Source organism: Cryptomeria japonica, chromosome 8, assembly GCF_030272615.1.
Source record: "Cryptomeria japonica chromosome 8, Sugi_1.0, whole genome shotgun sequence".
NCBI lineage: Eukaryota > Viridiplantae > Streptophyta > Pinopsida > Cupressales > Cupressaceae > Cryptomeria > Cryptomeria japonica.
Window position 1 is genome coordinate 466,199,999 of NC_081412.1, and position 22,642 is coordinate 466,222,640.

General features: G+C 36.8%; 1 protein-coding gene across 2 annotated transcripts in view; it reads left to right on the forward strand.

The window, feature by feature from the left end:
• The window catches only part of LOC131034949 (uncharacterized), a 72,911-nt gene extending 53,758 nt beyond the window's left edge, over positions 1-19,153 (forward strand). Inside the window, exons 2-7 of one of the 2 annotated variants that reach the window (XM_057966562.2) lie at positions 15,125-15,350; positions 15,622-15,970; positions 16,389-17,299; positions 18,037-18,076; positions 18,230-18,562; positions 18,662-19,153. In XM_057966562.2, coding sequence (XP_057822545.2) covers positions 15,125-15,350; positions 15,622-15,970; positions 16,389-17,299; positions 18,037-18,076; positions 18,230-18,562; positions 18,662-18,840 — 2,038 coding nt within the window. In that variant the 3' untranslated portion in view covers positions 18,841-19,153. Of the gene's footprint in view, positions 1-15,124; positions 15,351-15,621; positions 15,971-16,388; positions 17,300-18,036; positions 18,563-18,661 lie in introns of both variants that reach the window. The other variant, XM_057966560.2, reaches the window with a different exon arrangement.
• Positions 19,154-22,642: the final 3,489 nt, after the last annotated feature.

Here is a 22,642-nt window from a genome sequence, read left to right on the forward strand (position 1 = left end):
AATTTAGATTAAAATTTCCTTTAGGATGGCTTGGAGTTTCCAATTAGGGCATGATACTTTGTTCAATACATTTACCAAAACCAGCAATCTCCCTTGACAACTATATTCTGACGTTTTTCAGGATATAGAATATTCAATCCTACAAGAAGTGCCTTTCATTCTGCTTCATTATTAGAATTATGCCCTAAGTGCCGAGTTTCTCCCAACAGAAAATCACCCCTAGATTTGTGAATCACATCAATACTCACAGGAGTGGGATTACCTTGTGCTCCATCACAAAAATTTAATTAGCTTCCCTCTAGTGGAGCTATCCATTTTGCATCTTTATACCATTTATAGGAGCAACTAACGCATTAACAGGAAGACTGATTACAAAATCCCACTGTTTTGCTGTTCATATTTCAGATTTGGACATTTTGTGCACATTCTTAATTATCTTTTCTTTCATAAACTCTCGAATTTTACATTCAATCTGATTGAATATATTTCTTTCAAAAGTGCCTCATTTCTCAATGCTCTATGATTCTGTACAAGCCAAATCTGCCATAAAATACACAATAAAGATGTTTTACATGGAACTTGTAGCCAAGAAATGCCCTTAAGTTAGCAACAAAAATGTTGCCTTACATTTTTAGAAATGTCCACTGCATTTGAAGCTTGGAAAGCAAAATATATTGTGTTCCTGCTGAGAAAGCTGCAATGCAACAACAAGTGATCTACTGTTTCAAATGCATTTTGGCATAATGGACTAGAAGGGACATGGATTGATTTCTTAATATGGTTATTAAAGGTGAGAACCTTATTATTAGCTTCCAGCCATCCAATTGTGTTACATTTGGGGGAGGGGGGAGGGAGTGGGCATGTGGATGCAGAGGCACACCATATGAGATCTATATCCTAGTCCAACAACTAGGAAACCTGACTGTGTTTGATAAATTGATAGCCAGATTTGACTTTATAATTGCTCTCTTTACCCCTTGTCCAGCAAAGGGTGTCCAGCCTAAACAGTACTGGAGTATGAATGCATGCGAAATGCTCTTTTTAAAAGGTTTTTTGTTGTCTAGAATATGGCAGAGATCAAAGTTGTTCCATTTTGCTTCCAAATTCCTTGATCTAGAAATTTCTCCCAATAATCTTTCACTTTAATGCCCCATTCCTGAGATAGTTTTCTTTGCGACTCATCTAAATCTTGTAAACTAACCAGTAAGCCATTACCAGGCCAATAATCCAACCAGAATTCAAGCTTTTTTGCCATTCGCAATGTTACAGGATAATCTGGCTGCAATCATGTTCCTGGATGCCACCATGAAATTCTATACAGAAAAGCCTGATAAGATTTCATCTTTATGAAAAAGGAAATCGGAGAGACATTTCCCATATATTTTAATGTGAGAATATTACTCTAGAACAATTTAGGCTCCATTACAAGTTTCCAGTTTAATTTTGTAACCAATGCCATATTCTGTTACAGAAGATCCTTCATGCTGTAATTTGTACCCAATGCGATTTTTTTTTTAAGATTGCATATGCTCTCCCATTTAATTAATGGGAATTAATGATCCTTTCCCAATTGATTAACGGGAATTTACAATCCTTTCCCAACTGATTTACGGGAATTTATGATCCTTTTCGAAGCCTTGTGGTAAAAGTTTATGACAGATAGCAATAATAGAATGGTTCACATTTTTGGGGATGACCAATTCAAATAGAAGATAAATAGGAATTGCTTGAAAAGTCACTTCAAATTTTTCGCATCTGGCCAGCTAAGCTTATAACCATCTACGACTCCAGGATGATAATTTAGCTTGGATTATTTTCAATAATTTCAAACCTAAGTTTGCTGCAAACACTGGCCATAAAAGAAAGGGATTCCTAAGTATTTGAAAAAGAAATACCCAATAACTCACACTTTTTTCTGCACCTTAAGACTGCTATTGAAAAATAATTTTTTGGATTTGAATCCATTTATAAAGGGTTTTGGAGACTTAGCATATTCCAACAATAGCTCCCAAAAAGGCTTTGCTTCTCTCATTTTGAGGAAATGTGAAAAGTGATGTATCATCCACAAATTGAATATGAAAATAGGCTTTGCCAGTGGCAAAGAAAAGAATTCCTTGATTAGTTATGAGCCACAAACTGACTTAAGATTCCTGCCCAGGGCCTCAGCCATCAAGATGAAGACGTACGGCAATAGAGGACAGAGAACCAAACCTTTGTTACACAGTATATCACTGAGTTTATTCATCTCTAGCTGAATTCAAAAGCCTTGAGTATTTTCATCAAGAATTTCTATCTAACTCTATCATAGGCTTTAGCAATGTCCAACTAGGGTCATCAGCCTTTTTCTTCAAGTGCAGAATTTCAGGGGATAGAATAATGTAGTCAGGTATTTGTTGTCCTTTCACAAAACCAGCTTTTCCTTGAGATATTAAGCTCTGCACAAGCTTTATCCTTGCGGCCATTGCTTTGGAGAAAATCTTGTTTATTATATTGTAGAGAGCTATAGGTATGTATTCAGAAAAAAAGATGCATATGAGGTCCTCGGAATTAGCCCCAAATAAGTACCCTTTGAAATCCTTTAATATCCAACCTTTTCAAATGGATTTATAATTTTATTCAAAGCGTCAATAATCTTCTTACCCATTATATCCAAAAAAATGTTGAAAGAACCCTACTGGGAGTTTATTTGGACAAGGCACTCTATCCTTTTTTATAGTCATAACAATGTTTTGTACCTCCGTCATTGAGAACAGAACCATTAGTGCTTTATTATCGAACTCCTCAATGAGATTTGGAATGCAGTTAATATGGAAGAAGAAGAATCTAGAGCCACCTACTCTTTCGGTAAAGGTTCTTGCATCCTAATCTCATCTATTGTGGCTTTTGGCCCCGCCCTTATGTCTTCTAGAGTATCTTAAGAATCTTTGCTTCTCATTCTCATTTCTCTTTATTATTTTGCAGAATGGGCCAATAAGGCCTTTTCAATTTGCTCTTCTACTATACCCAAGGTTTGTCCAAAAAGGAGGTTGCTTCACCATCATCAAGCTGCAAAGAATACCCCCTTCCCTCTACTAAAACTTCACATTCATTCAGCTTCCTATAAACCTTGGCTGCATTATTTGTAACCTTTCATCTCTTTCTATTGAAGGAATCTAGGAGTAGACTTGCTAAGACTTGAAGATATCTTGAAATGGTTCTGCTTAAAGGAATGCCATGTAGGAGGGGATGGATCTGTAAGGAAGCTAAGGTAGTGGAACAACTTCCTACACTAATCTTGAGAGGAGGGTGATGCAAAACTTTTTAGATCTTTACAATAGTAATAGAAATTAAACAAAAATAAACATAAATATCATTCATACCACAACACACTGATATACGTGGGAAAAACCTTTTCGCTAGAAAAATCCCAAACTTCAAAAGCTACACAATATATTTTTCAGGAATCAAGAAGATTACAATATACTTGTAGATCAAGCTTTCACAGAGAATCACCAATTAGAGATCCAGAGGCAACTCATTATCTATTAGGCTTTTGAGGGCAGGGGATGATCAACCTGAAACCCTTTTATATTCACATTTTGAAGTGAAGTGACACATCTCTTTGAATAGAGGCTCCTTCTCAAGAGTCATAACTTTTTGTCGTTAAGTTTTGCTTTATTGTAATTGCTGCCTCTAAACTTTAAATTATTTGCTTTCTCAGTTGGCCTTCCTACTAATTATTCTTTTAATTTTGGTTAGCCTTTTGAATTAAAGATAATTATGGTCAGCCCTCTTTTGCTAATAATTGTATTTTTTAACATGGGCCAACCCCCTATATGCAGCACCATGCTCATTTCCTTGCAATACCACCAGCTAAAGAGCCCCTCAAGTGGCCAATGTCTTTTTCAAAGAAATTTTCAAATTACATGGTTTACCCAAAAACATTGTCAACCAAAAGGATAGCAAATTCCTTAGTTTGTTTTGGCAAGAGCTCTTCAAACTAGCAGGAACTGAACTCACCCCATGTACAAGTTACCTACCACAAACCGATAGACAAATTGAGATTGTCAATAAATGGCTTGAGAGATATCTAAGAAACTATGTGTTGTGACCATTTCACACATCGCCCCATCGCAAATGGGGACCCCCTCTTTTTGCTTGTCTTTCGCTCGCTTTTGCTTTCGTTTTTAGGGTTTTGTTAGTTAGTCGGTCGTCTGGATTTAGGGTCAAGCCTTCGGGTTTTAAATTCTGTCTTTTCAAGCCAAAATCCAGTCGTTTTTGAGTGCTTTTGAGCTTCCTTTTCTAGGATGCAAATTTTGAATGCAATGAATTCGCCAAAATGGTCTAATTTTCAATTGGAATGTTAATGCAGAGCTTAAATTTGTCTAAGTGTTGACAGTGAAATGTGAATTTTTGTCTGATTGAATATTTTGACCAAATTTTGACTTTTTTTGATTTTGATCCTGGGCATTGGAATTGATTTGTTTCCACCTCGTGAAGTGTTAAAATGTGAAAAATCATGTTATTTTGGCCTGTAGGAGCAAAATCGCTCCTGTCCCTCAGTGAAGGACGGGAGCTCATTTTCAAATATCTCATCATCCCTGCAGAGTCCAGACAAATTTCAAGTTGGAAGTGATGGAGAACGGCGATATCTTTCCATTGAATATAAATTGAAGATTTTCATGAGCACAGAAATGCCTCCAGGAGGAAAATTGCTCCTGTCCCTCAGTGAAGGACCGGAGCTACAATTCAAATTTCGCCTTGTCCTTGCAAGATTTCGAAAACTTAATGATTTGAGGACGTCCAAGGGAAGATGCTTTGCCAAATGAATATAATTTGATATGCAAAAACGAAGGAGAATGACCTATATTGACCAAATCGCTCCTGTCCCTCTCCAAGGGACCAGGGCGAGGTACCTTGTAGCTCTCGTCCCTCTCCCAGGGACCAGAGCGATTTCCTTCATTATGCAAAATCCAGACAAAGGTCAAGGCAAGTTTACGTTCAAAAACAAGGGAAAACATGAGATAAATGCGTTGAATATAAATTGAAGATTTTTGGGACGTCCATAACAGTGTTAAATGCCTAGTTCGCTCCTGTTCCTCAGGAAGGGACCAGAGCGATTTTTGATATAATTGCTTTTCTTGCAAAGTTACAGATGATGTCAAGGCATGGACGAATAGAGTGAAGAGGGACGAGTCCGTTGAATATAAACTTGGAACCTGGCAAAGTGAGATAGTGGCCACAAGGGAAGGATCGCTCCTGTCCCTCTCCAAGGGACCAGGGCGATACAATGGTGATGATACTTCCTACGCAAGTTCAAGGTCGTTCCTCCAAAGTTCAAGGTCGACACAAGTCAAGACAAGGTGGCGAGGGACATTTCAAGGCGTCTTCATCATGCGCAAACACTCAAAAGACGTTAAAATGAAGAGATTGACACCCTATAACATAGATCGCTCCTGTCCCTCAGGAAGGGACCAGGGCGATGTTAGATGCATTGGCCATTTCATGCAAAATTTACGTAAGGACAAGATGTTGCAATGTTCTAGAGGGTCAATTGTATGATAAAAGGATGATATACAAGGGTTTTGGACGTAAAATGATCATCATTTTGAGCATGGAGACTATATCGCTCCTGTCCCTCTCCAAGGGACCAGGGCGATTTGCTTTGGATTCCTCGTTTTGCCTCAAGTTTGAGCTAAGTCAAGACGTCATAAGATAGCATATGGTCCAAGGCATCGTTTGAAGATAATTCGCAAGAGTGTTGAACGTCCAAACATCGCCAAATAATGTAAAAGCCTCACATCGCTCCTGTCCTTTGGACAAGGACCAAGGCGATACTATCAAAAAACGCTCACATTCCTTCAAGATCAAAGCTAAGCGAAGTTAGGTAAGGTGAAGGACATCGTTTGGAAGACATCACAACGAAGATTGAAGTTTAAACTTGCCAAGGTTAAGGAGAAAACGTGGATCGCTCCTGTCCCTCTCCAAGGGACAAGGGCGATGATCCCTTTAATGCGTCCAAACACATAATGAAGACAAATGGAATAAGCGCAAAAGACATGAGCATAGATGTTATTCGCCAACAATAAAGATCGAAGTTAAAAGATGCAAGATGGACGTAGAAATTTGGAGATCGCTCCTGTCCCTCTCCAAGGGACAAGGGCGATGAACATTCAAGAGGCCTTTAAGTACGCATGCAAGATGATCAAATTCAAAGGGCTCATCATGATGATCGATTTTCAACGCGAAGATGAAGGAGTTGGACGTAAGAAATGCAAAATCAAGACCAAAATCATGGATCGCTCCTGTCCCTCTCCAAGGGACCAGAGCGATGAGGTACGTCCCTTTGTTTTCCAGTTTTAGCGCCAAATTAAACAATTCAAATTTTCCTTAAATGCTAAATCGATTAAAAAATTGAAAATCCATTTTTATTTAGCATTTAATATGGCGTTATCTTTTATTAATTATTTTTTTTGCCTTTATTAAAAATCGAAATTCTCATTTAAAAAACGCAAGGCATTAATAATTAATTATTTAATTAATATAAAATCGATTTGAAACGCCCAATTAAGCAAGTCGGCCTTGTTATTTTATTGCAAATCATTTAAAAAATGGTTTTATTTGTCAAGTCGGCCTAAGGGGTGAAAGGATGAGCGCGCTATTTATAAGGGGAGTGAAATGTTCATTTTTCACATCATTATTTTTATCCTTCACATGCGATCTTGAGGAGAAGCGAAGGTGATGCGAAGTATATCATTAAGTGTGGAGTGCGAATTGCGTTGAAGACCAAAGGTGGTGCGAATTTCATTCAAACCAAGGGTGGCGCTTAGTTATCAAGGGTGGTGCGAATTTGAAGACCACACCAAATGCGAACTTGAGGATACATTAAGGCGAATTTGCTAAAGACTTGGAGGATTTGTTTGAGCGATTTGTCAAGGGCAAATTTGAAGATCATTTAAGACCACGTCTAAGGCGATACTTGAAGATCACGTTCACTCCAAAGGTGGCAAAGTCAATTTTGAGGAGATCATATTGAAGATTATTTTATACCTCAATTTTTGCCTAGGCGAATTTTGTTTTTGCATTCTAGAGTTAGCTCTCTATCGAGGTATGGCGATTTAATTGTTATTGCTTTATTCATTCATCGTCATATTTCAAATTTTGAAATTTTGAAATTTTGAATCTCTTGGCTCAATCGTTGTTTTTTAGGAAATGATAACTCTAGGGACTTATCATGAGGTTTCCTAAAATTTTGTCTCTCTTATTTACGCTATTTATTGCAAAATCTATTTCTTATAATGAAATGTTGTGTAGGTATGGCGACCCCAAAGGCGGGAGCATCCACCAGCCGCTCGGCTCTCATGAAAGAAGATCAGAAGACCGAAGAAGTGGAGACCAAGATCGTGTCGAAGTGGAGCAACATTGGAGATACCAACTTGGGGAACTTTAGCACGAAGAAGTTTCGAGAGGTCCCTTACATTGGCAAGCCATCACCTGTCGCCCGGAGAATAATAGAGAGTGGCATCATCAAGGCCGCCGGTTTTCCTCCAGCTATTCAGTGCCACGAGTTGATGATCGAGTGTGCCCGTCACTACAATCCACAGTCCAGGACAATTGTGTCCAATGAAGGAAACACTTTGGCGTACCTCTCAGAGGAAGCCATAAGTGAAGCCTTCCATCTTCCAGAGCACAGGGACATGATATATAAGAGCATTGAAGGCGCCAGATCAATGTACGATGATGATCCAGATGCTTGCCTAAGCATAATCAACAAGAACTGGCTACTCAAGAGTCGTCCCCGTCTGAGCAAGGTATCGAACACACCGCATCGGATTGATTTCCAGGAGGAGTACAGAGATTTGATTACCATGCTTAACAGAGTTACAGGAGCACCTCATGCCTTCTATTTTGAGAAATGGATGTTTTACTTCATCCAGGTGATTGTTCAAGCGAAGGGTACGATACATTGGGCTAGAATAATTAGTCATTGCTTAGACGTACAGTTGAGAAGACTCAGGGCTACTAAGTCCTTCCACATGAGTTCATACGTCATCTATGCCTTAATCAGGAGCGTTGAGTACGCAGGACTACCTCACAGAGGAGTGATTGGAAGAGGACCCGGCGAGGTCAGAGCTTGTGAATCCTATACCTACTTGCATCATCCGCCAGGAAAGAACTACAAGTTAGTCAATGATACTTTCACGATGAACATCACAAGGACGTTGCAAGGAGGGATTCACAACAGATTATCTCAGGATGCCCAGGAGTTCATCAAGAGGTACGGTGCTTGGTTCATTCAGTTTCCCAAGTTCACCTACATTAGAGTGCATGGATGTCCTTTACCTCCATACATGTTGCCAAGATATCCGACAGACAGAATTGTGTTACTTGAAGTAACAAGGCAGTTGGCAGCATATGTGAAGGCATTCAGACACAGACATCAGAATGGAGTTCAGGTACCTATTATTTTGGGTAATTCAGTTGAGGTATGTCCTAATGTCTTAGCCATGGATGACGCAGAGAAGGAGTTAGCCTTGTATTCTTTTTCATCTTTTGCTTGGAGGAATAGTTTTGATCCCCATGGACATTTAGAGGAGACGGTCGGTAGAAGATTTAGACATGAGCACCAAATTGAAGATTTTATGATGAATCTCCTAGATGATCTCGAAGTGAAACGAAAGATACATTCTAGATTGCCTTTGGATTTCATCAGGAAATGTAAGATTTACAGAGTGGCCGACCAAGCTCAAGACAATGGCAGGCACATCCAATCTTCATATGATAGAGAAAGCAAAACAATAAGTTTGAATTGGAATGAGCCCGAGGCCGTGGATTTAGATGATTTGATGGCACCAGTCTTGTCTTGTACTCGCAGATGGGTAGACGTTCAGCATCAGAAGTTGAGAGAACAAGGCATAGCTATGTCTTTTACTTTGGAAGAGAAACCAGCCGAAGGTGGAGCCAGTGTTAGCGAAGGCAATCCTAATCCTAGGAATTCAGGTGAAGGTAACCTTCGATGTGCCAGTGAGGGCAATCTCCATTCGAGAGGTTCGAAGAGAAAGGAAAGATCAGAAAAGAAAGAGCCTTCCAAGAAAAAGTTAGGTGCCAACAAAGATCAAACACCAGGTACTTCTTCCAGACCAGAAGATAGAACAGTTCGAGTGGAAGAGTCCATGGAGTCGATGGTACAGAATGACAGACAGGAGGAAAGACAGGCACAGCATGTTTCGTCAGATGGATCTCTCCAAGACTATGATTTAGAAGAAGATAATGAAGTAACATCTCCTCCCAGACAAGAAGAAATAGTACATAAAGAAATTCAAGTTCAAGAGACAAGATCGAATATCCCAGATTGGTTGAAGGAAAGATTGACTAAGGTGATCGTAATTGAGGACGAGGACAGTGCAATTGATTTAGAGAGCCTTGTTGGGCGTTCACATATGACAACAGAGAAGAAGAAGGCTACAAAGATGTCCAAGATAATTCGAGATGAGACTGGATCTAGAAAACTGCAGATAGCTACACCGGCAACAGACAAATATGAGGGTGAGATCCTAGCAGAGGATTATGATATACAGACTTTTGAGTTAGGACCATCCACAGCAGAGCAGACTTTAGATGATGCCACCGACACATTTGAGGCATTGAAGGACAAGCTTAGAGAAGAAGTAGAAAAGAATAGAAAGCTTGAGAGAGAAGTCGGTGCATGGAGGACATATTTCAGTCACATCAATGAACCTTTGGGACGTCAGGATCCAGTTAGATCACCAGTGCAGGCATTGCCCCTTCAATCGATCAATGAAGCAGAAAGATTCAGGAACCTGGTCCAGCGTACATGTAGTTGGATGGATAGATCTCATACAACGGCCATAGAGTTTGTTACAAGGATGTCGAAGATCATTCATCAGGCTATCCAAGTTCTTGAGATAATCCACAGATTGATGGCAACAGTAGCTGCATTTGCCCATACCAAGGACGTTGTCATCCCTGTCTTGAAAGTAATAAGACACACATCCAGAAGAATTTTAACGCAGGAGAGGATCTTAGAAGGTGATTCTCACAGTTTGTTTCAGTGGTCAACCTTACTCCATATAAAGAGTGTTCTCTTCGAGGACATCAGTGTTAGATGTGGTCAAGTTGAGGAGGTGATCAATCCGATCCAGGACAGAGTATTTGAGGTACTTCGTACCATTCTTGGCAGAAGGATCGAGGTCGAGACAGATGTGGATATACAAGAATTTGAGGATAGAATCAAGATCATCTTTCGCAAGGACGCAGATGTTACAGATGAGCAGTATGATCAGATGTATGCCACCATGCTCCTGATTGATAGAACAAAGGAACTTGAACCTACTTGGGACGCAGCTCTTCTAGATGCATTTGATCAGGTCATCCACTTAGAAGAGAGTATCAAGAATCTTCCCGAGATTCCAATCACAGAAATCGAAGGAATCGTGACAAAATTCATTGCATATGCTAAGAAAGAGAATTGGAAAGGGAATAAGATTCTAGATGAAAGGTTGTTACAGATGACATGACATCTTATTTCTCATTGGTTGATACCTCCTAGATTTTTGTGCCAAATTTAATATTTGGCTATGTATTTAATATTGTTCAGTAAAAAGGAGGTCATTTGTAACAAACCCTAATTAGGGTTTAGGTGTCATAATCTTGTCCATTGATTTATTTTCAATCTGGACCTTTCATTGTAACTGGGGATGCTATTTATACCCCCATTTTTCATTTCATTTGATAATAGTGAATAGTTAATAGTCGAATAGTCAGATAAGAGTGAAATAGAGAGATTAGAGTTAGAAGCAATTCTTATTTTGTAGCAAGATTGAGTCTTGAAGAGAGAAATTCAAGCAATTGTTGTATATGATGACTTGGAAATCAATAAAATATTGAAGTTATGGTGTTTTGTTGCAAATTTCTTAAGTTATCTTCATGGTTGTTGGATGTACTTGAATCACGCTCAATCAAAATAGTTTGTTAATTTGAAAGACTAAGTGTGAGATTTGATATTTGGTAGGATTCGCAATCCAAACCACTAGCTTCTTGCTGATTGTAGGAACGCCTTGCGTGGTCGACTGGAAAACATTTTGAGTCCTTAACCTTCAAGCATTTTCGTATCTAGGATATGTACCTTCGTAGTAGTGTCCTTGGTCTTTGATGCATTGAACACCATTATTACCTTAGAAGATCGCACTAATTTCAATTGAGTTGTTATCTTATGGCAAAATTGAAGTTGGTTGAGTCTTGCCAAATCTCATTCATGCTAAGTCGCTCGTAGGGTTAGGCTAGATTAGACTTCCTTAAACCCTATCTTTTGCTTTTTTTTGAAAGTTCCTTTTTAGTTTAGTAGAATCTTCGAGCCTTTGGAATCCGTAAGACGCCTTGGAGGAAACAGCAAATCACATCATACCACTAAAAAGCTTGTCCACACGTGGAGACCCCACTAAAAGAACCTTGGAGTCCACCTAACTGATCCTTTTTGCAGATCTTCAGCAGTTAGAGACTATTTTCTCAAGAGAGGATAAGATACCTATTGGTATTTTATTCTGTGTATGATTGTGTATAAAATACACGTCAACACTATGTCACCGGACAAAAAAATGCATGGATCAAAGGGTTGCACCTCAGAGAGTATTGTCATAACACTACTCATCACATGTCCATAGGAATGAGTCTTTTCGAAGCCTTGTATGGGTACTAGGCACCCTTATTTGGAGATTCAATTTTCACTGAAAGTTGAGTGCCAAAGGCTAGAGATTTAGTACAACAAAGTGTAGACATTATGAATATACTTAAATATATTTTGCACCATGCGCAAAATCAACAAAAGATGTATATTGATTGAAAAAGAATTGAAAGGACATTCGAAGTTGGGGACTTAGTCTTCTTTAGATTACAACACTATAAACAATCTTTTATCAAAGGGAGTGGTGCTGAGAAGCTCAAACCAAGATTTGTATGGCCCATATAAGATTGTACGAAGAATTGGTGAAATTGCTTATGAATTGAAGTTACCAACAAATAGTAAGATTCATAATGTCTTCCATGTTTCTTGTCTCAAGAAGGTGTTAGGACAACATGTTATACCATGTCCAGAGTTGCCGTCACTTGATGACAAAGAAAAACTGATTTTGGAATCTGAAGCTGTCCTTGATATGCAAGAGAAGAGATTAAGGAATAAGGTTATTCCAGAATATTTGGTTAAATGGAAGAATTTACCTAGTCACTTGGGAAGGAGCACAAATTTTTGATCATCCTAATCTAAAATTGCTTGTGGGCAAGCAATCTTAGGAAGGGCGGACTGTCATGCCCCAACCATAAAGACATGCTCACACAAAACAAATTGCAGCCCTGTAGATACCAAACTCAGGCAGAGGAAATTATGCTAGTGCCCCATATAGTGGGGCAACACGTTAAAAATGCAATTATTAGCAAAAGAGGGCCGACCAAGGATAATACTTATCTTTCATTCAAAAAGGCTGACCAAAATTAAAAGAATATTTAGGAGGAGTGCCGATTGAGAACTCAGCAAATTATTAAGGGTTTAAAGGCAGCAATTACAATTTTTAAAGCATCAAGCAACATTTCAGTTAGAGGTGGCATCAAGCAACAAGCAGAAAAGGAATTGGGAAATCAGAACATAATTAAAAGCAGAAATAAATATATATCAGCAGCAAACATAATTAAAAGCAGAAGTAAATATATATCAGCAGCAATTAGCTTAAACGATAAATCTGTGAGTAAAGTAAAAATATAGGAATGTGTGTGTGTGTGTGTGTGTCAATGCCATAGTATTACTTGCAGAAATCATTGATCATTGTGAGTAATCTAAATGCTTCTCTTTGTTATAAATATGTAATAGTAGATTCCTATAATAATCCATTTTTGAATTTAGAGAAAAGAATTGCAAATAGGAAGGATGGCCAGCCTTTCGGGTTCACGAAAGATGAAGGACGACCAATCTTCATGCTTCTTATCAAGTATGCCACAGAGAGATGAAACAGATGACCAGCCTTCCATGCTCATGGTTTGGGGAGTGGAATGGACCAGAAATCCTTCTGTTCTCCCCGGCTTGATCAAGGAGGATGACCAACCTCCAAGGTGAATTGAGGGATGGAAGGGTGACTCACCTTCCATGCTCTCGCAATACAAGGGCAACCGACCTTGAGATTGCGGTTTGCAAATGTTTTGAATGACTTCCTAATGTGATTATTATTGGAGTATACATTGGAAATTGCCTTAATTGGATTTCAATATGAATGATGTTTATGTTATATTATGATGCCTACTAATGCTTAGTAAAAATAGACGTTATCGTGGCTTATGATTTAATGTCAATCTCCAGTGACTAATATTGTGTCCAGGACCTAGACCAGGATTTCTCTTATAAAGTGCGTTTCAATTGGTAAGTTTATACTTTTAAATCTATTACATTTCTTATTTTTCATTGGAATTGTGGTTTTAGGGTAAAATTTAGGAATATCCCAAAAGGGGACATTACAAGGAGAAGTTCAATTTAGTGATAGGTGGAGGGTACTCTGTATGTGAGAGACTCGTAGAGAGCATTCATTTTAAATAATTTCTCTTGGTTAGTTGTGTCTTGGGTCACATCAGAATTGTATTATTTGTGATATTTTTATGCAAAACTTTACTCCTTCCCCTTCTTGCCCATTTGATTTTTGTTGTGCACTGATATGGCATCATTTGGTATGCTCGAATACGGCATCCTCTAATATTTTTGGCTTATTTCTATGGTGATGCTTGATATGATAGTTGGCTTGTGTCCCGTGTTCTTATTTAGAGCCTTTGTCTTCCATCTGTGCAACTTGCTTGGGTGTGGGCCTTATCTTGGATGGGCTGCTGTCTCTGACCGCATACTGCCTCAGGAATGGCACCCTACCTTGTCTTCAATAATCATAGTCATCTTATGCTTCCTAGAATTCTATTGTAATGCTGTTCAGTTAGCTGCTTCATCTTCTTGTGTGGTAGGGCTGCTTCATGACTTCGCCTTGGCTTCTTCTTGTGTTTCTTTCTACACCTCTTTACATGACTGAGATGAGGACAAAGATACAGCTACACCTCTTTTCATGACTGGGATGAAGACAAGATACAGTAGCTCCCCACAAAGCAGAGTTGACAAGCATGGGGAAAAAAATGAGAAGAATATGGAAGAAGAATTGATAAAGGTTGGGAATGTGTACTGAAGTTAGGTGATATCACGGCCAGAATATCTACAATTTTATTAGTCTACCTAAAATAGTCTCTGTACAAGGTTTCTTTGAAGCTTGCTGATAGGTTATCAGCCTCAGCAGGTTCTTCTTGAGGATGTTGTTCCATGCTTTTATTGGCTGGAAGATATACACTTTTTATTGGTCTCCCTGACATAGTATCTGATTGAGTTTTCTTCAAATCCTGCTGAGAGATCATTAGCCTCAGCAACGATGTTATTAAGCTTCCAGTTTGGGATTACTTCCCTTCATACTCACGATAAGCAACCGAGTCATCTTCAACCATTAGATGCTTTGATGGCCATTTTTAAAACTTTGACCATGTCCCTAACTGTTGTCACATTATATTGGGCCCACCAGAAATGTGCATGGAAAAGGCTCAAATGAGGAAGTACAAAGACCATCTCAGAGAACACATCCAGTCCCAACCAAACTGGGGTGCCCCTAAAGGCAGTGTCTAGATTTAACTTGAGCCATCCATTACGTGGGGGGAACTATCTTACTGAAGCTCTATAATGTAGCCCTTTATTGGGTAAGCCCTATTCACGATATTATCTTTTATTTTTAATATTCTTCTTGAGTTCAATTGATGAACAAGACTCTCTTGAGGTAAGCTAATGGATATTTTTAAAATGTATTTGTTGCCTGCTATGAAGTTGAAGAATGTATAATCTCACTCAAACTGTGAACCAACTTTCTTAGACACTCTAGACAAACATTTGTCTAACATATTTTGGCTTATGCCAATCATTTTTCAAAATTATATTGTACAAGAGGATGGCTTCCAGAATGACATTAATGAAACAGACTTTATCTAATGAGTTTGGTGATTTGCAGCTTATTTTGGGTGTTATTTGGCATCAAATGAATCTCTGAGTTGAAGTACTGTTTGATTTTTGTAGTTCTGCAGATCCATCATCTACATCTCTCAATGTGCATTTTATGAACTTAAAGAATGATGAGAACAATGTTATACTGCGGAAAGAGGAAGCCTTTGCCTGCCTCCGTGTGCGCTCCACAAATTTATCAAATGGTGAATGCGTACAGGTGAAAGAGGGAGAAGAAGTTCTTGCTCTACAAAAGACTCGCACAGGCAGGCATTACTTCTTTGATGCAGAGGTGGAAAAGGTGTGCTTCTGTTTTAAGAAAGCAATCTTCTAGTAGAGATGGGTTAGATGACAATATTTGGACAATTTTATCTTCTAACTCTTGTATTAATAGAAACTACCGACAATGAAAGTTGTTTAAACTGTTCACTGTCAGATATTTTTTTGAAAGGTAAAATTAATGGTTGTGTTAGGGCAATTCATATACAAAACTGCACATAACCTATTTTGTCATTAATTTTCTTCAGTAACAGACATAAGTTAAAATGCACTGTAATTTCGATTTTGGGCAGGTAAAAAGGTTGAAGCATTCAAATAAAGTGTTCTGCAGGTGCACTTTTGAGATCAGGTGGCTTGAAAGTGAATTGAAAGGAGAAAGAGTTACGGTTCCAGCAAGCTCAATTAAACGATTGGTTCAAGAAAGCATTGAGGACCATCCCATTGTTGCAGCTTTTTTTGAAGCAGTGGAATCTGCAAAGCAGTCTTCTTTGTCACCAGAATTACCTGGAGGTTTTCGTGATGACAGTGTTGTTGAAAGTGACATCCATGCTTTGCTTGAGCAACAAATTGAAGAAATTACAAAGTTGGCAGAAACAAGTGAAAATGCCACCACTGAGGAGAGATCAAGCAAAAATAAAAGGGGTAATAAAAGTCACTTAACTAATGATTTGCCAAACATAAGTGCAATAAAAACTTAAAAACTTTGTGCTAGGGTTTACATAATCATTTTAATTGAATAACCAACCAAAAAGCATCAACTAAAATTGTGATATTGGTAAGAACAAGGAAATTGATTGATTGGGAAATGCTTTTATTATCTAGACCTTATATACAGTTCATTTTTGTGTAACCAAAGCAAATGTTTTCCCCAATCCTAGAGTAAATAAAGTAAAGGAAACATTGCATTTTTCATTAATGGTCAATTTTACATTGCCTATGACGTTTGAACTTTGAATTATTGAAAGGTTGTGTGTAGCATGCATTGCCCAAAAGTGGTGAAACAGAATACTATTAATTCTGATATTGACTAAGTTTTTGTTGCTGTTTCTTCCTGATACAGTTAATAGCAAACAGATTCATGAGAATGTCAATTCTTTGGTTGAACGCACTCGGTACGGTAAAGACAGCAATGGAAGTGTGCCTCCCCGCAAATCTTTGAGGAAGGGAAAAGTTGTAAGCTCAGAAAAAGTTGAGGGAGAGTCCGTCTCTTTAAATGTTGCTACATTATTACACTTAGAAAATAGGCCTCGATTAAGCCCACTTGCGGCACGTGCAGCCTTGGCTGCGGCAGTTTGGGATTTACCTCTTGATAAAGAGAGGACAGATAATGTTCATGAGGGAAAAGATCGAGATTCTATTGGTCCAATTTCCCAGAATCTGTTTAGAGATCAACTTGATAAGGTTTCCCTGAATCTTTCTGATACCTATTTAGACATAAAGCATCACAACAAAGGCAGTAGAGTTCCCAAGACTGCTAAATCTATTGCTCGAGGGAAGTCCTCAAAACAATCTAGCAGCAACAAATTGTATGCAAATAAAGATCATGATGGTCGCACAAACACAAAGAGTTCACAGGTGGTTTCCTCAGATCATTCCAGGTTAAAAAGAACATATTCGGCTTCTGTAGCAGCAAAGCAAGAAGCTTCATCAGACATTGCATCCACTGCAAAGGAGTCTTCTGCAATGACAGATGCAAATGTCCCATCAACTGAACAAAGCATAAGAAAGAGGCAGAGAGGGGCTAGCAAGGAAGTAAATTCTACAAGATCAAAAAGCAGACATTTAGGTGCTGTCCCAACTCGCTCCTCTCCAAGGTTCCATGTTGCTCCCGTGTCAGATAAAGAGGAAACATCTAGAAGTTTGCACAATAGAGAGACTGAAAATAATGAACCAACAGCATCTGAGGATGGTCAAAGAGAGATTAATGGGTTTTCTGCTGCAACTAGATTCAATGTCAGAAAGCCAAAAATGGTAATGCTAATTTTATACCTCTCGGTTTTGGAATGGCCACATCATGCTTGTGCCTCTCACAAACCATTTTGTTAGCTAACCATCCTGTCCTCCAATTTTTGTTGATCATGGAAAACTAAACCATGATTTATTTTCTCATTTAAAATGAAAGAATATATTTAGAACTCCATGCGTTTACTACTGACTTGTTGCTATCTGCATACTTATGCAACACAGTCACCAAGCTATATTAATGTTAAAAAAATGTCTGATGGGCAGTCCAACGGACTGAACAAAGGTCTCTAGTTCCCTTAAGGGCTGTTTGAAGGTCATGGCAAAAATGGACATGAAAATTAGCTTGAGCCTGTCTTGTAGCTTTCAAAATGCAATGAAGTCTATATTAAGTATCATGCTGATCATTTAGCTTTGGTTAATAGCAGCACTTTGCAGTATGTTATTTGGTCACAAGATTTCTTAGAAGGTCCTGTTTATAATAAATATAAAGGGACATCTGTAGTTGTTGATGGCTATTAAAAAGGGGAAGTGCACTGCAGAAGTTATGCATATAATGAGAAATTCTTAATGGTTTTTTGTTTCAATCTTTGAAGTTATAGATTATTGAGTTATGTCAATGTCATTTATTGTATTCATGCAAAAATGCAAACATGAGTATGCATGATTCTGCTTAGTCATAATTTTTTACCACCTCTGCAGTTATTCAGATGGCTAATCGCATTTGTTTGTCTATGCTGTGACAGGATAAAAAACCATCTGACCTCAGTGAACAAGACCCTGAAGGTACTAGTGTGTTAAATAACAATGGTACTGAACATTATGAGAAAGTCAATAAAGATCCACAGGAAAATAACAATAATCGTAGCAAACGAAAATACAAGGAAGCATCAGTTGAAAGAACAAAGACTAAATCATTACTAATTGATGATCGTACAGAAGATACGAATGGAGCAATTACAGAAGGCTCAAAGGATAGTGGTTATGGCATATACACATCAGATAAAGTATCATTGGAGGCCAAGAAAATAAAAAGGGCAAAGGTCACAACTTCTAACCATGTCAAACAACCACTAGTGACAAATGGTACAGCTGAGAATTCCGTAGGAACCGTTGAAGAGAGATTTCAAAGCAAAAGGGCTTCTAAACCATCCACATCAAGTGTTAAAAGCTCGAAGACCAACATAAGTCCTACCTATCCGGAAATCTCTGATGGAGGAGATAAAATGAGACAAAAGTCTCGAAGTAGAAAAATGTCTTCTGCCGAGGAAGGTAAACAAAGAACACTACACATACACCACTGCTCTTAACTGGCATCATCTTTTTTAAGACACCATTTTACTAGTAAAATTAACTGTGCTCATTTTGCAGGTGAAAACTCAAAAAGAGGCAGAGCTAGTGCTGACAAGAACCTGAAAGCACAGCGGCAAGTTGGCTCAGAAATGAAAGAACATACATCTAGAGGTGTTGTAACAAGGTCATCGCCTCACTTTGAACTTCTCCCACAAACACGAACTCGTTCCCAGTACCAGAAAATCACACAGAAGTAACTGCATTCTAGGAACCCAAGCATGGTCGCTTAGTTTAAGGAGCAAATTAGCAGAGAGAGACCTCATGAATGCTTTAAGTTGTCAGGTGTAATATTTGATTTTTTGTCCACTCTCAAAAGCTGTTTCTTTTGTGGGATTTCAAATCAGCACATAAATGCTAGATATGATGTACATGCATGCTTGCTTTTGAGACAGTTAAAGGAGAAGCAAAAGGCCAAGTGCAAAAGTTCCGTAGTACGGTGGATTAATATGCCAGAGTATTTTTTTGTTGTAAACAAAACAATGTTTTATCTTGAGTTTACATCATTTCTTAGTTCTGTTGTTAGATAGAACTGTTGCAGGTTGATGTCAGTGAGTCAAATATTAACAAGGTAAGAACTGTTGGATCTCACCTGATTGTATTAGATAGAAAGCAAAATTGATGGTAAAATTACAATAGTTAACATAATTGTCATGTTCTCTAAATGAAATCATCCATACACTCTGAGAAAATAGCGATAGTGGAGTGTTTTTAAATAAAAATATAGTTCTTTTTAGTTTTTTGCCAGGTAAAAGAGATTTTTATTATCCTTTTCAGAAGCACTGTATGTGGCTGTCAGTAGAGTGACCTTCGAAAAGTGACCTTCAAAATTAAAAAATATAGACCAAACATATGGTAAGACAGACAATATGAATGGTTTATCAATCATTTTTTTATAAATCTGAAAATCAGAAAAAAAAATGTCTGGTTCATTCGACACATGCAAGCCATTGCTTATACACGCCTGGAGGGGGCGTGATTCCAATTCTCGTAGGGAGTAAGTTTTTAGTGAAGAAAGCGAAGGAAAAATATATAAGCATTATATGTAACTCGCCTTGTATTTAGAGAATAATGTTGAAAAGCACGGACCAGCTAAAACAACCACCCTGGAATTATATCGTGGAACTCTAGCACTGAGCTTTGGCCTTTACAGGTTCTATTTTTCGTGTAGTGTGGATTGAGCTTCCACCATACGCTCTTAAATTGATTGATGTCCTTCCAGCCACCTTAGCTGCAAAAAGAATTAGAAAGACTTATGAAATCTTAGACCATAAGTAACCCTCATAAACAATCGTGATGAATGCATAATTTGGGCATGCAGAAACTAACCTCTCAGGATAGATTTCTTCCGTTTGTTTACAGCGTATACAATCTATCAATTCAGTTGCGTTCACTATATTAGCTGATAGAGAGAGCCCTTGGTTTCTTTGTTATCAACGCTGGATTATGACTAGTTACCATTTGTCAGCTGGTGACAATATTTAATTTCCCATGAATATATAGGAAAACTGAAAGAATTTATACATTGGAAATGCATGGGATCCCCGTGCTAGATAAGTTTAGCTTGACGAAATTAAATATTATTTTATTAATTTTTTTCCCCGGATTTAAAGCCTTAATAGAAAACCGCACCTTTTCCTTCATTTTTCCTTTTTCCTTTTATTTCACGAATTATCCGTGGAGGAGATGCCAATTGTCTTATGTTGACCCTACAAGAGAACATAACTCTTACATGGCGTTACTTTCGGGTAGTGTAGTTGTTTGGTTTTAGTTTAGGCAACAGAATACACGGTCTAGGGACACCACTAAATGAAGTCTACTTACATGGCCAAAGCAAGGACAATGAATGAATGCTTGCTTTTGATAATGTTCAGGAGGCCAACAAATTGACAACAATTTGACAGTCTATATCGTTGTTTTTTTAACTTTTAGATCTTATATCATAACTTACAATGTGAGTCTATATGGTTGTTTTTTTCACTTTTAGATCTTATATGATAACTTACAATGTGAGTCTATATAGTTTTTTTTTTCACTTTTAGATCTTATACGATAACTTACAATGTGAGTCTATATGGTTGTGTTTTTCACTTTTAGATCTTATATGATAACTTAAAACACTTTTAGAACTTATATGATTGATTCTATATGGTAACTAATAAAATGATTAGATTGTATGCATTGAAATGCTATCAGATAAAAATTCATAATAGATAATATATATTATATAATATTATAATTTATATTATTGATAAATAATATTTTAGAAAGTTTATTATAAAAATATAAATTTATTTTGAATATTTTGAAATGGTAGATTATAGTTGTTTATGGGACATGTTTGTAACTCTTAAATGATAAAAGCTTATATATATATACTTTCCTCTCAATGACAAACAGTTAACTCTTAATCATGTCTATCTCTATCATAAAATTATAATAATAATATAAAGATATGATAATATAATTTAATAATAATCAATGGTGAAGAGTTTAATAAATGTATAAAAATATAGTATTATTTTTATAATAATTTAATATTAATTATAGTATCATGATATAATAATAAATTAAATTAACTATAATATAATAATATAATTATTTTTTAAGTGGAATAATGAACAAATATGATATATTTATCTAAAAATAGGTGTACTAGTCATAATTAATTAAAATGATAGGATATAATTGTTTCTAATTTTTAAAATATTTTAATAAAAAATATAGAATAGTTTCTATTTTAATTATAAGCAAGATTTTTGGGTGTGAATTTAGGAATTAAGTAAATTTAATTTTTTTTAATATATTACTAATTTATCATTTTTAAAAAAAATTTTATATTCTTTTTTTATTTATACAAGATATCATACGAATAATGGAAGCACATTTTATTTCTTTTCAAAAAATGGTATCGAAAGCTTAGGTATTTACTTTGTAGTTCATACTTCATCCAATTATGTTCTAATTCTTTTCTCAATAAAATTTGTGTTTGCAATTTTTTATTTCTTTTCAAAAAATGGTATCGGAAGCTTAAGGTATTTACTTTGTAGTTCATACTTCATCCAATTATGTTCTAATTCTTTTTATTTCTCAATAAAATATGTGTTTGCAATTTTTTATTTCTTTTCAAAAAATGGTATCGGAAGCTTAAGGTATTTACCATTTAGTTCATACTTCATCCAATTATGTTCTAATTCTTTTTATTTCTCAATAAAATTTGTGTTTGCATTTTTTTATTTCTTTTCAAAAAATGGTATCGGAAGCTTAAGGTATTAAGAATTAGAACATAATTGGATGAAGTATGAACTACAAAGTAAATACCTTAAGCTTCCGATACTTTTTATTTCTCCAAAAAATTTGTGTTTGCAATTGTACTTTGTTGATGCATGATGCAAGTTAGTGGCAATTTAATTATTATATTTCCTTGAATTACTTTACTCTAACACAAAATTCTTCCCTTTTCGCGCCCCCCTCTATCTTGCATCTGTAATTTGTTTAGTTTTTTCTCTATTCATTCTTGTTTGCCTTCTTGTTTTAGTTCAATTTCTCATTGCAATCACATGCATTCTTTTATTCTTTGCAATTTATAATTTCTTTTTTGCTTTGCCTATTTCATTTCTTCTTCTTTGTCTTGCTTATTGTTTTAACTCAATATCTCATTGCAATCCCCTGCATTCTCTTCTTGTTCTTTGCAATTTATTATTTTATTTTATTTTTTTAATATAATTTTTATGACTCCCTCCAATCTACACGTGTTTCTTTGTTTTTTAAATTTGCAACTTTGAATTGATATTTGCCCAAACTTTTCATCCATACTAATAACCTCTTCAATTTCCAATGTTGATCCTTGTCTTTTTCCTCTGATCCCCTCTTCAAACATTAATATGTGCCTTTAGATTTTTATTCCTTTGTGCATCTTTATTAAAATCTGCACATCTCCTCTGCTATCAAATCTCTATCTCAAATTGTTCTATCTCCCCCCACGAAACTGTTCAATCAAAC